A 13,586-nucleotide genomic window follows, 5' to 3' on the forward strand; every position below is an offset into this window, starting at 1 on the left:
TGCCGACAGATTTTCATTTTTAAATCACGAGATTATCTTCAAGCTAATATTTCAGGTGGGAGTGATGCTCTTGACTTTAAAGTTCAAACATTCCTATGATTTTATGTTCAGTTTTATTTCCCCCCTGTGCTCACTCAAAGTCTATTTAGACTATTTTGGACTCACAGATTTTCTACTGTGTTCCAAAAACAAGGTATGATGGCATTTACTGTAGGTCTCTAGGTTTTCTTTTTATAGTTGTGCAGTTGTTCATATCCCCTGCTGGGGTTTTATTTTCACTAATTCTGTTAGAAGGAACTGAAATGCTTCTGTGCACTTGTAGTTTATGGGAGCGTGTGAAGAACCATTATCTCTGTTATAATGAATTAATAAAGATCCATTCTATTCTAATCACTTTTATTCTATTCGATTCTATTCTACTGAAACATACCAGTAAGATCGCCCTGAATTCTGAATTTCTTTCATTTATTTACCACCATGTCTCATGTTTGAGATGTTTCTATTTTTTCTCTTTTAGAATTCCAAACTGGTTTACCATCCGGTGCAGTCCTTCAATTCTCTGGATCTGGATGATACTGACGGAGCAGACCTCCACTCCCACCTGAAGCTCATGTGGAACACTCTCAGGGATAAAGTGGAGACCAACTGGTTTCTCTATAAGTCCATTACAGTGAATCAGTCTCCACAGGTGACTGACTACCAGAGATAATACAGTATTTATTGTGTGTGTGCTGTCTTCTGTCTATTTGTAGTTGTCTGCGTGTGCTGGGTTAACTATCTACAATATACGATATACTCATTGTGTGTGTTATTTTTGCCATCATGTTTGAGTTTGCTGTTTGCTTGTCTCTTCCAGTTACGATGGGCAGACATTGCCCTACGGAACTTCCTGGGGGCGGGACCAGTGGTGGGGGTGGAGCCTCCTGGGTTGATGCGTAAACTCCGTGGCAGTGTGGGCGGAGTCACCAGGTCCTCACCACCTCAGAAAAGGACACAGCTATTACATGATGTTGCTGTGGATGTCCGACAGATGCAACACCTTATGGATCTCCTCCGAACCACCAGAGCACCGGCACCTAGGGCAGACGCTGGGCAGGGGCAGAGGGGCACCGGGCAGTGAGGGCAGGGGCACAGTTGAAACAGCATCTCTGTCCTGGTCCAACAGAGACTGTAAAGAGAACTATGGGATCTGTGTGTTTACATTTACCTCAGAGTGAGAGCGAGAGAGAGACATTTTCTCAATAGCCTTAAAGGGAGGATGAGGTTGGTGCTTAAAATACATTCTTACACACAAACGTTTTAGTAAAAATAACAAATAAATCTAAACCTCCTATTTTGACTCTTGCTGCCAAAGTTGTAAAGGTTTATGAAAAGTTACATTTGTGTTTTTGTTTTTACTTCATCAAAGTGTGAATTCAGCTAAGGAAATGAATTACATTCTCATTAACTGACTGTGTCATTCCTCATTGGGTTGGACAAACAACAAATTACATTTCAGCTGCCTAATTTCTCTCTGTCCTCGACTGATCTCAAATAACCACATGATAATCCAGATAATAGCAATTTGAGCGCTCTCAACCTTTTAATCAATTAATAAAAAATGCACCCTGACAGAGAAACAAATAATTGGTTGGCTCATTTCCTCAATGTCTTCCGGACCCCAATTTACGCTTGTAATGGAGGGACACAGTTTTTTAGGTACTCATATAAGACAATACAATCACACATTGGGCATAGAGGAGTGAGATACATTGTTTTATTAAGATGAGGTATAAGACAACCAACTTCACACCTTTGACAACAGTATCAAAACATAAAACTACTATCAAAACGTTTCTTTCCCAAGATGTGGTGTGTGATCATAAGATCTTTCTCCCAGTTGAACATGGTACTGCTGTGAAGTACCTCTACCGTATTGACACGGCAATATTGATGTTTCAATTAGAATAGCGTTACATAGCACAGCAGCATGGTAACGCAGCAGCATGGTAACACAGCATCACCAACCATCTGCTCTGACTCCACGTCTGACGAACGAGGCACGTGGGGCTAATCGAGCCGCACATGAGCGATGGGACTGCGAGATCTCACACACACACGCAAACACACAAAGATACACACTCACTCTCTCACACATACAGACACACACAGACAGACACATATACACACTCTGTCTCACACACACGTTTCTATGCAGAGAAAGAAGGGAGGGAACAGAAGGGAGGCTCCTCACCCTCTAGTTTAGACACCCTATTAACTATAGGGACAACCTCTGATTCCATCTCTCCCTTTCGTTTGGTAGGATCACCTAACAGGGTAATAATGCATTGACAGGGAAGAGAGAACCATACCAGATGTGTGGAGAATTCTTCAAAAGCGCACCCGACAAAAGATTTGAAAAGGAAATGCTTTGTGCCAGGTTGGCGTGCTGGGAGGGTATGAAATAATACAGGGCATTATGCTTGGCATTACTGTCTGCCAACCCTAGAATCAAAGACATGGTTGTGTGGATTACCTCCCTAATCTGTTGATGCTTTTGAGGAGCGATGCAGGTGTTTATGTGCCAGCTTTTTTGGGGGGTCTTTTCGGAAGGAGTTGTGTTAGGTTGGTAATCTGCATTAAATGCTTTCTGGGGAATAAGACGTGATGAAATGGGTCCAAGAGATCTCACTGGAAGCATGGCACGCTTTATTTTAAAACAGCATGCTGTCGAGAGTTGTAATACCGCTGCCAATGTGGAGGAGGTAGGCCTAGACACCACTTGTTGACTTATTTGATTGTTGTGGTAGGAGGAAACTACTACTTCTGAACTACTAGGGTACCGACTAACAATACCTACTAACAATTTTTTACAACCAATGCTAAAAATACCTCTGTTTCAAAAGTTCAATGAACAAAATCGCCAATGGCACTAACCAAAAACTACATCCACAGCTCTAGGACCAACCCATCTTATTATCGGGGGTAGTTAGTCTAAAGATCAGCTCATCAGTGGACTTCCAGAGCAGTATACATTGGGTAATCCTCCCTTTTTCTCCTCACTGGGGTGGTCTCATCCAGGTTCAAAGAGGGACAGAATACACCTCCCACCACAATAGAGTAGAACCACTGGGGCTCTGCTTGCTGAGGGGTGCAGCTTTAAGCAGACCTTTGAGGGCCCTAATTGCATTGGAATACAGGAGCCTGAGAGCTTGGCTCTGATCACACCGACATGTGGAGGGCTCGCTCCCCAGCACCTCGAGAGCCATACTTTGCCAAGCCCTTTACAATACACACAATTAATACTCTCCATGCTCTCGCTCTCCCTACTCTACCTCTCTTTCTCTTTCCGTTCCTCCTTTCATTCTGTCTTTCTTTCGTTCTCTCTTGCTCTCTCTCTCACTCGCATGCACACACACACTATTAATTATCACACAACCTGTCAATCCCGCTTCCTTTGATACATACACCAATTACAGCAGGGACTATAAGTAAGAACAATAGGAAAACATGGGTAAAACTTAATACACACCAATCCTTACACAAGTAGCCTATACTACCAGTTGAATAATGTACTGGTATGTAATTACCTTGCAAAAGCTAGTAAGTATATGCAGTTAATTAATCTCTATATGGTGACATAACCTGACCACTGAAAGGTAGCAACGGTTCAATGCAGTGTGATATTGGTCTGGATGTAGCTAAGGTTTTCAAGGACATGTTTCAGTGGTTTTACATATCTGACTACCTGTAGGCCTACATGTTAAATTATGACTGTGTCTAGTCTAAATCCTTTCTATTAATTTCTAACCTATTGCATGAGAATTATAAGCATCATATTTCCCTCAGTTCAGTACAATTGGAGGAGGGGACAGGAAGTGGTCACAGGCATGTCATGAATGTTAATATGGTAACATCACATCAACATAATGCAAAGTGAGGGATTCTTCTATGAGGCCTACAGGTCTGTCTTCATCCTACTTACTATAAATTATGTTGTTCCAGAGTGACAAGAAAAAAAGACTGCCTACGTTTTTTTTTTCTCCCGATGACCATTTGTAAGATTGCTTACTGAAATAGTGAGATAGTAGGCTAGATCAAGTGATGTTAGGGGTCTTCCTGGTTTAAAGAGCGGTTGTGTACATTAAGAAGCCTACTATTTAAACGTGAATCAATGGAGTGTGTATGGAACAATTGAAGATTTTAAAAACATCTTTAACTAACTCATCATTAGATTTTTCATTACATGAACCATTTATGAAATGTAATTATTTTCCCCACAGCATTTGAACACAAACGAGTTCTTGTGAAAAAATCGCAGAGGGATACGAGTTGATGTATGGGGAGACAGATACCTAATTAGACCGTTAAAAATTGAAACTTTACAGCATGCGGGTCATATAATTACTGTTAATTTAACGCTTAGATTCTCCGTCGTTAATTTTTATTCCTTTAAATGTTTGGCAGCAGCTCTTAGAGCACAGGAATATATTCTACTGTATGGGAAAGCACACTGCACCCTCCGAATGAATTACCACGGACCCCGCAGTCCAAATAACAAGACTCGCATCATTTATGCGTTGTTAAGCCATGTAATTGAACGACCCATAGTTTGCATATTACACCATTAAAATAAATGTGCTTTGCATTTCTCCCAACACGACTATTTAAGCCTGTGTGGTGATGTGGTAATTCCTTGAATTACAGCCCTAATTACCACAAATGTTCTTTTGATTTGGGTGATTTCAGTGTTACGCCACAATGATGATATTACAAAAATGAATTAGTGAACCATGCCTTGAAACTTTTCTGCTTGTACTTTAATCCTTTCATATTTGCTCTGTGTCACATGCACAGTCTATTGGATTATGTTCATATTATATTATATATTTTAATCAGGATTATTTGCAGTGACATGTCAAGAGAATACTCAGGTCAAACTATTGGTATAATGGATGGATGCACACATCTGTGCATAATGCCATACAGTCACTCTCTCATTTTAAACCCCGATTGTTAATCTACACTCTTAGAAAAAAAAGGTTCTGGATAAAACCGAAAAGGGTTCTATGCTTGCTTCATATATGGCACCCCTTAAGGTTCTATATAGAACCGAAATTGTTTCCATATAGAACCCTATTTGGAGTCCAAGGGTTCTATATGGAACCAGTTTTGGTTAAGTGAAGAAGAACCCCTGGGGTTCTGATCAAAGAACCCTACAAAGGGGTTCTATATAGAACCTTTAGGGGTGCCATACATGAAGCAAGCAATATAAAATAACCCTTTTTGGTTATATCCAGAACCTTTGTGTATTGAACTAAATCAGGTAATTGGTTAACAATAAACTGTTCCACGCTAAATGAAATATTGTTTATATTATCCAATAATGGTACCTATATTAATAGGCCTATATGCCTTTATTATGTAAATTGAAGGTTTGTTGAGCTTTTATAGGCTACATTTTGATCGTTAGCTGTTTTAATATTCGATTGAATTGAATTCATTTCGATTTCATAATATTTTAGTTTTCCCCAAAAAAATATTCATACGGTTTTTCCATACTTATGGTTGAATACGTTGTAGGCCTGTTTGTTCTGGTGGTCAATTCCAAGCTCCAAAATATTCATATATTTATTAGGGATATTTCAGAGGGCTATTGTATTTGGCCTGCACCCTAGGCTGATAGTAGCCTAACCGATTAAAGAGGATTCAAGCGAGTAGTTTGGCCTATTATTTGTGACTGAAAATGTGCTTCGATTATGCACAAAAGTTTGAGAATGGAGAAGTGGGGCCAGTTTTAACCCCTTATGTCGTTTGTAGGCCTATCATAACTACTCTCTCAGGCACACACATAAACTCTCACTCCTCTCTCCCCATCCTCACTCCCTCCCTCCCTCTCATCCCTTCTCCTTCAACGTTCCCTATAACATCCACTCCCTCCCTTTCTCCCTCCAGCCTTTGTCCCACCAGAGGGCCCCTTTAAATAGGCCTTTAGATATTCAAGAAGAGGGGGCGAAAGTAGCTGTGACGTGAGCTCTGTTGTTTAATTTACTCTTCTCTATGGCAACCAGCAGTGTTGCGACAAGAATGTCTCTCTTTGGACAATGTCCTATCCTATCCCTGAGCGGCACAGAGAGGAGGAGAGAGAGGACGGCAGCTGTGGCGGGTTTGACACCTGCGCACCACGCCACGGACCGAGGCGTGATCTCACTAAGCCGCTTGTATGCACTTCTGTCCTTGATGCTTCACTGACTAAACATCAGCCAGTCGACTCCCACTCTAAGAAACATTTTAGGCTTATATTATATTGGCCTAAGTGAGAAAAAAATGACTTATTTTTTTATGATTGTAGACAAGGGCTCTCCAACCCTGTTCCTGGAGAGCTACCGTCCTGTAGGTTTTCGCTCCAACCCTAACCTAGCACACCTGATTCTAGTAATTAGCTGGTTGATAAACTGAATCAGGTTATTTACAACTGGAGTTGGATTGAAAACCTAAAGGATGGTAGCTCTCCAGGTACAGGTTTGGAGAGCCCTGTTGTAGACTATTAGGCCTACTACGCCATATTGTAGGCCTATAGGCCTACAATCTCAAATCATAAATGTAGGCTATGACGAGGCCTACAATATGGCGTAGTAGAAAGTAACCTACCCAGCTGTTGGGTAGGTTACTTTCTAAATGTAATCCGTTAGTTACCAAAATTGTAATCAGTAACAACTTTTGGATTACCCAAACTCAGTAACAATCTGATTACTTTCAGTTACTTTCCCTTTAAGAAGCATAAGAAGAAGACAAAAATAATCCATCAAACCCATTTGGTGTGTCATAGTGGTCTCTGACTTGTGGTCAGACTCGCGCAGGTGGAGCAAACTTAAACTTGCGCCATTTTCTAAGATGAATTGGATGTCATTGAGAAAACAGTAAGGTGTCAATGTATTTTTTCCCAAACATCCCTTCTACATTTAAAAGTAGCACAATTAGTAATCATTTCGTTTTTTTAAAGTATCTGTAATCTGATTTCAGTATTTTTGCTGGTAACATAACTGATTACAATTCGTTTTTTGTAATCAGATTACATGATTAGGCTACATGTAATCAGATACTCCCCAACCCTGTATAGACACACTATGTGTATAGGCTTACTTCAGACATAAAATATTGATTTCATTGTACTATTATTTGTATTACTTATTTTCCCTATATTTGAATCGATTAAGTACCATATTGAAAGCTAATTGTCCAAAGATCATACTATTGTTACGTGTTTTTTTTCATTTAGAGATCTTTACTAATGCCCTCGTGGACCAACGAAATGGATAAACGCCATGCTCGACCAACTGCGCTACATCCCTGCTGAATCACGCCGGGCAAAAAAACCGCCCATGAATTTCCAGGCCGCCCCCGGGTGAGACGGGGCCGGGCGTCGAGCGCGGAGCCCGGGGGGAGAGACTCGGGCAGGCATTGAAGCGACCGAGGGTTTCGATTTGAAAAGTATACTTAGGCAACACGACACTAGTCTTGCCTATATAACCGAATTCAGCACTGTCCTTAATGCATTACGCATGACGTTCACTTCTTAGCCACTGTGGAACGTGTGTTGAGTAAGCCCAATTTAATCATCGAATGCAAACTTTGGCTAGAGTTAGTTAGGCCTACCATGAAAACACCTAAGCAGATGCAATGCTTATTCAAATATTTGAAATATTGGCGCAAAAAAAAATGATGTTCCTGTCTCTGTTCCATAGGCCTTTTATGCATCTGCTTTGTGACGCACAACTTTTATAATCTCTTACCGTCATTGTTTGACATTGTTGTGGTGGTCCAACTTTGTTTTATCGTAGACGTTTTATATTAGTGTAGTTCTCCATAATCCAAACATGTTCAATTTGGTATTTCCAAATTACATCAACGAATTTTTCTACTAAACCAAATAAAATATAGTGCCCAAACGAATATGAAAACTCCTACCATTTCAGACCTGATTTTCATAGGTCTGAGGTGGAAGCGTTTCACACGCACACGCACACGCACACCCACACAAAACAACAATGACATCATAGCCAATGAACCGCGTGCCCATAGTTGACTGACAGTATGCGAACCTGTTTTAAATGCATACTACTAAACAGTCTATCATAAATTATGTTTTTTAATACAAGACTGCTATGTCTAGCTTCTGATGTAAACAATTTGAGTCATAAGTAGCCTATTATTGAAAGTTATTATTTGAAGGTTTCCACCTTCATATGTTCATGGCGCCAAGACTAGTTTGATTCTGTTAAATGTTTATTGTACTTAGCCTTATATTTGTATTGTCATACAATACATCCCAGTATTGTAGAGCATATGCAATGCAGAGGGAAATGGCGTTACATCACCGACATTCTATACAAACAGATCACGTAACACATGCACACGCAAAGTACTGTCAGTGGTACAAAGCATGTATCTATACAGGTTCACAGTAAAACATGTTTTCATTCGATGCATTTTTGGCCAGAAAAAAGGATTAGCCCTACAATAATTTAAACAATGCAACCAGCACTAATCCTCGCAATAAGTCTCAGTTACTCTCATTAAGCTATTCAATATCAAGGAATCCATATCATATCTCATAGTATATGCCTAATAACATAATGAATACATAACAAATGTAACTGCAACTATAGGCCTACTACCTCAAACAAAACTGTATCCTTGAAGAAAAAAAGTTTTCGCCACAAACTGAACACCCAAAATATGAGAACGCCCACACAATTATTGTAAGTCTGAATAACATTCAATGTCTGAAAAAGCTATGGAAATAAATTAAATACAAAAACAATTTACTCCAAATAAATAGACGAAGATATAACCGTATTCAACTGGATTTTTCACAAAAGCATTTGAATCATGCATCACTCGTATGATCTGCAGTCATGATATTCATATATTGGTTTAAAACATTATCGTATTAATTTGAGAAAAGCTAGATATGCCTTACAGTTCCATTGAAAATCTCGGCCAGTGCCCATTCCCTCTCCGTTTTCCATGCCGCACTCGGTCTCTCACGTTTCAGAGGTGCCGCAGCAGAACTCGCAGTTCTCTAGAAAGAGGTAGTGTTTGTTGAGCCTCTCCAACGTCCAATGAAAGGGCTGTTGCCAGTAGCAACCACGTCCATTAGCCATTTCTGTCCAATGAACGGCAGGACGAGGCGGAGTGCAGGTGCGCGCCGCTGTGTCCACTTGGCAGAGTGCCTGGGAGACGCCTGTGGCAAAACAGTAACTGTCAAATGCAAGGTTCCTTTAATAAGAGCGATCAGTCCGGCTCCGAGAGTCATGGCGACCACAGCGTCTAATCATTATAATATCCTCACCTCCAGCGCATCCATTGTGCACTCGGAGCCCGGGAGCATGCAGCAAGCATCGGCGTACAGGGACGCGCAGACCCTGTTGCAGAGTGACTACTCATTGCAGAGCAACAGTCACCCGCTCAGCCACGCGCACCAGTGGATAACGGCACTGTCGCACGGAGAGGGAGCTCCGTGGTCAACCAGTCCCCTCGGCGAGCAGGACATCAAACCTGCGGTGCAGGGCACCAGAGACGAGATGCACAGCTCCAACAACCTGCAGCACCAGCACCAGCCGCGACCGCCCCACCTGGTGCACCAGTCGCATGGGAACCACCACGACGCCCGAGCGTGGAGAACTACCGCAGCCCACATACCCAGCATGGCAACATCCAATGGCCAGAGCCTTATTTATTCACAGCCCGGATTCAGCGTCAACGGCCTGATTCCAGGCAGCGGACAGGGAATGCACCACCACAACCTAAGAGACGCACACGAAGACCACCACAGCCCGCATCTCAGCGACCACGGCCACCAGGCGTCCCAGCACCAGCAACAGAGTCACCACGACCATTCGGACGAGGATACACCGACCTCGGACGACTTGGAGCAGTTCGCCAAGCAGTTTAAGCAGCGGAGGATCAAGCTGGGCTTCACTCAGGCTGACGTCGGACTCGCTTTGGGAACGCTGTATGGAAATGTGTTTTCCCAAACCACTATTTGCAGGTTCGAGGCCCTGCAGCTCAGTTTCAAAAACATGTGTAAGCTCAAGCCTTTGTTGAACAAGTGGTTGGAAGAAGCGGATTCCACCTCGGGCAGCCCAACCAGCTTGGACAAAATCGCTGCACAAGGGAGGAAAAGGAAAAAACGGACCTCTATCGAGGTAAGCGTAAAAGGGGCTTTGGAGACCCATTTCTTGAAGTGTCCTAAACCCGCAGCGGCGGAAATTACTTCCCTGGCGGACGGTCTACAGCTGGAGAAAGAGGTGGTGAGGGTTTGGTTTTGTAACAGGAGACAAAAAGAGAAACGGATGACTCCTCCCGGTGGACCGCTTCCTGGAACCGAGGATGTGTACGGGGACACACCGCCACATCATGGAGTCCAAACACCGGTTCAATGAACAATAACGGACCACTCTTTCGCTATTTGACTTTTCCTGATTTTATTTATCCTGAAAATTATATATAATTCACTGGACTATGAGCGATAGTGGGTGTTTTATGTATAATAGCCTGGCCTATGGCAGTGAGTAGGCTACTTACACAATATCTGCATTGAATACCATTGAAAACCCGAATATTATTAGCGATGGAGTGGAAATTGTTTTCTTCAAGAGCTAAGAGAACATATGTTCGAGGATATGCCTAGCACTGTGACTCGACGCAGTTTCAAGGTGTAGCCCTATTGTGAAAAATACTTGGCGTAAAGGGAATTATCGTTTAAAACTAGCCTCGAGATTCTTAGCTAAAATGGTTTACATTCTCGACTTTTCTAGTCTATTCAACACATGGCGCTGCGTATACATCATTGTTTTGTACTGGACGTGTGCGTCCGACAAGAAAAGTCATGAGAGCTGCATTCTATAAATATAGCCTAAACGCCATTTCTCTGTCCCAGACAAGCAGCTGGGGTTGAGCATCGCCTGAGAAATGTGTGAGGGTTGATCATCTGTCAGTCATCTTTTTCCAGTTAGTTTTGACGTTCAACATTGCTTTGAGGCGTTTAGGCAAATTATTATGGGCGAAAGCTTTATTATTTTGCCTGTTACCTGTTATATCCCTATTATTATTATTATTATTATTATTGTCCAGTGCAGTTCGAATAATTGAATAATTGATACCACATATGTCGTATGGTTTTGATATTTCGTTTGGACGCACACAAGAACACATCATCCTCCTTGTTCTCTCAATGATATCAGCACGTGCGGTTCTAAACACAAAAGGCTGCCAACACTGAGCTCCGCTCCACGCCACGTCGCCAGCAGCTAGCAGTCAGGTCACGGAAGGGCTACGTGGCGATGGAAACCTGGCACTTTTCTAGAGCAAGATATATCACCAAGTTTCACAGAACATTGTGATCAATTTTGTAAATATTGTATAACTTAACAGTCATGGCTTAGTTCCTTCTCACTGGGGCACTTTTTTTCTTTCGGTGTTTTCAAAACATAAACAGGTTTTAGCTGTTTATTTTTTTATTCCAAATGGTTTTGACACAATTTTAGGTTTCAATAGCCTACCATGTATTTTTATTTAAAGTTCTTTGTAGCTGAAATTATGCTTGTTTGCAGTGTAATGTGTTTGAGACGCATTTTATGTTAAAATCAGAGGCATTTCATTGATTTGAATTCAATTGGATTGACAGAATTGACTTCACATGTCCTGTCATTGGCTTTCAGTAATGTCCACCTGACATTATATTTTTTAGTCAAATATATGCTTTAAATAATTATGTTCTAATTGATTGGCAACTAAATAATGAATCAGCCCACAGATTGACAAAGGAAGGCGATATGCTCGCTGAAATATATTTTATTTAAAAGATGTATAATTCCTTTACAAAAGGAAATAGATATTTAAGTAGCCTACATTTTATATCAACTTTAAAAACAACGTAGGCGTTTTGTCAAAAATAAGTCACCTGGCACCACATAATAATAATAATAATAATAATAAATAATATTTTATTATTTATCATAGGTGAGGATTTTATTTGATCCTTGCCGTCTTTCAGACATGTTGATTTTCTTTTGTTTTGGTATCATTGCGATTTGGGAAGAATTATCAAATATTTTAATTTTATTATTTTGTTATTGAGATTGTAATTTATTCTATAATGACTTTTATAGATGACACAAAGTACAATAGATATATAAATGGCATCGAAAAGGCTTATGGAATATAGGTTAGTCATAAGGGGGGAGAGATAGTATTTTTTATTTCAGCGGGATTGCCATAGCCTGTACATGTTTTCTGATAACCATATGGCTTGTTCTCCGTAGCTTTGTTTTATTTTATGCAAATTATATCCAGGGACTTGTGTTCTTCTCATTTGGAAGCAGCTTGTCTAATCTTACTTTATCTTTAAAAGAAAAAGGGTCATGGCATTGATCATATTTCTTCTGTAGCTTGAATTAATCGACCAATCTTACAATTCTCTGAAAATCAAACTATGGGATGTACAAATTCGATGTTTGGTTTTTGTTTTGTTCGTTTTTTTGTTTTTCCACGTTTGTCACATTCACTTTTAATTGATCTGGATAAACCTGGGGGTTAAACACGCAGAGGTGGTGATATAAATATGTTTAGGTCATATTTCATCACTTGATATGACATGAACAAAGACTTGCACATTTTTAAATAATGGGGTTGATATTAAAAAGCTTTTTTCAATGTCAAGATCTAATGTATATTTATTCAAAGCTGCATGGAACATGGTCTTTCTGGCTATTTCCCACCATCTTTTAAAAAATTGTATTCTCATCAATGGTCTTTTCGTGGTCATCACGTCATGATGGCGAATTTGGTTCATTTTGGGTTTTGCAAGAAGAGAGGCATTGAGTTGGTTTATATCATGTTGTAATTCAGAACAATAACAATATTTTAAATGTTTATCAGTTCATGGCTACGGGGCATTGTATTATGCCAACCAAACGCTAAGACCTAATTAATGCAAGTTACAGTTTCACGAGAGCTATGACATTTCTGTGCATTCGTTCATATTTACTGACAATACAAAAATATTTAATATGAGCAAATGGGTGGTGAGCCTCGGCTATAGGGAAAATATAGGCTATAGGCCTATTTCGTTTCAGAGGTTTCTGCACCCTCAACAGCATGCAGTTTTTTGTAGGCTAAATGTAGGCCTATGTCCTGTGTCCATTCCACAGGTCAAATGGACCACAACACCATTGAGCTCTGTGGACGTATAGATTAGGATCAATGAATCCATTCGGACATGGTTTCAAAATAATATAACTATAGATCACAACCATAGACCGATAGACATGGCATCATTGTATCTGTCCTATTATGGCGTCTGTTAGCGCATGGGCAGCGCTATTGGAAGTAGTCCATTTTCTTCTTCTACTACTTTTATGACTTGGCAAACAAACTGAAAGGGTGCATACTGCCACCTGTAGTGTGTTGTTTGAACCGGTATGAAGCCAAGGTTGGCGATTTACTGCGAATGTTTGCTCATGACTATAATTCATTGGCTTAGCCCTCCTGATGACCCGGATGGAATCATGTTGACTACTTCAAAATGGTGAAAGTCCTGC

The 13,586-nt window shown here is 40.7% G+C and overlaps 1 protein-coding gene across 1 annotated transcript; it reads left to right on the forward strand.

Annotated features, from left to right (window-relative positions):
* The first annotated feature begins 8,275 nt into the window (after positions 1-8,275).
* On the forward strand, positions 8,276-12,699 carry LOC121585894 (POU domain, class 3, transcription factor 2). Its single transcript, XM_041902201.2, has one exon. The coding sequence runs from the start codon at positions 9,105-9,107 to the stop codon at positions 10,425-10,427; it is 1,323 nt and encodes a 440-aa protein (XP_041758135.2). The 5' UTR covers positions 8,276-9,104; the 3' UTR covers positions 10,428-12,699.
* The last annotated feature ends 887 nt before the right edge of the window (positions 12,700-13,586 follow it).

The sequence above is a fragment of the Coregonus clupeaformis genome, unplaced genomic scaffold, assembly GCF_020615455.1.
Source record: "Coregonus clupeaformis isolate EN_2021a unplaced genomic scaffold, ASM2061545v1 scaf0836, whole genome shotgun sequence".
Lineage (NCBI taxonomy): Eukaryota > Metazoa > Chordata > Actinopteri > Salmoniformes > Salmonidae > Coregonus > Coregonus clupeaformis.

Bases quoted from the DNA above. Each gene is read 5' to 3' on its own strand.
- LOC121585894 (XM_041902201.2), top strand. From the start codon at position 9,105: ATGAAAGGGCTGTTGCCAGTAGCAACCACGTCCATTAGCCATTTCTGT.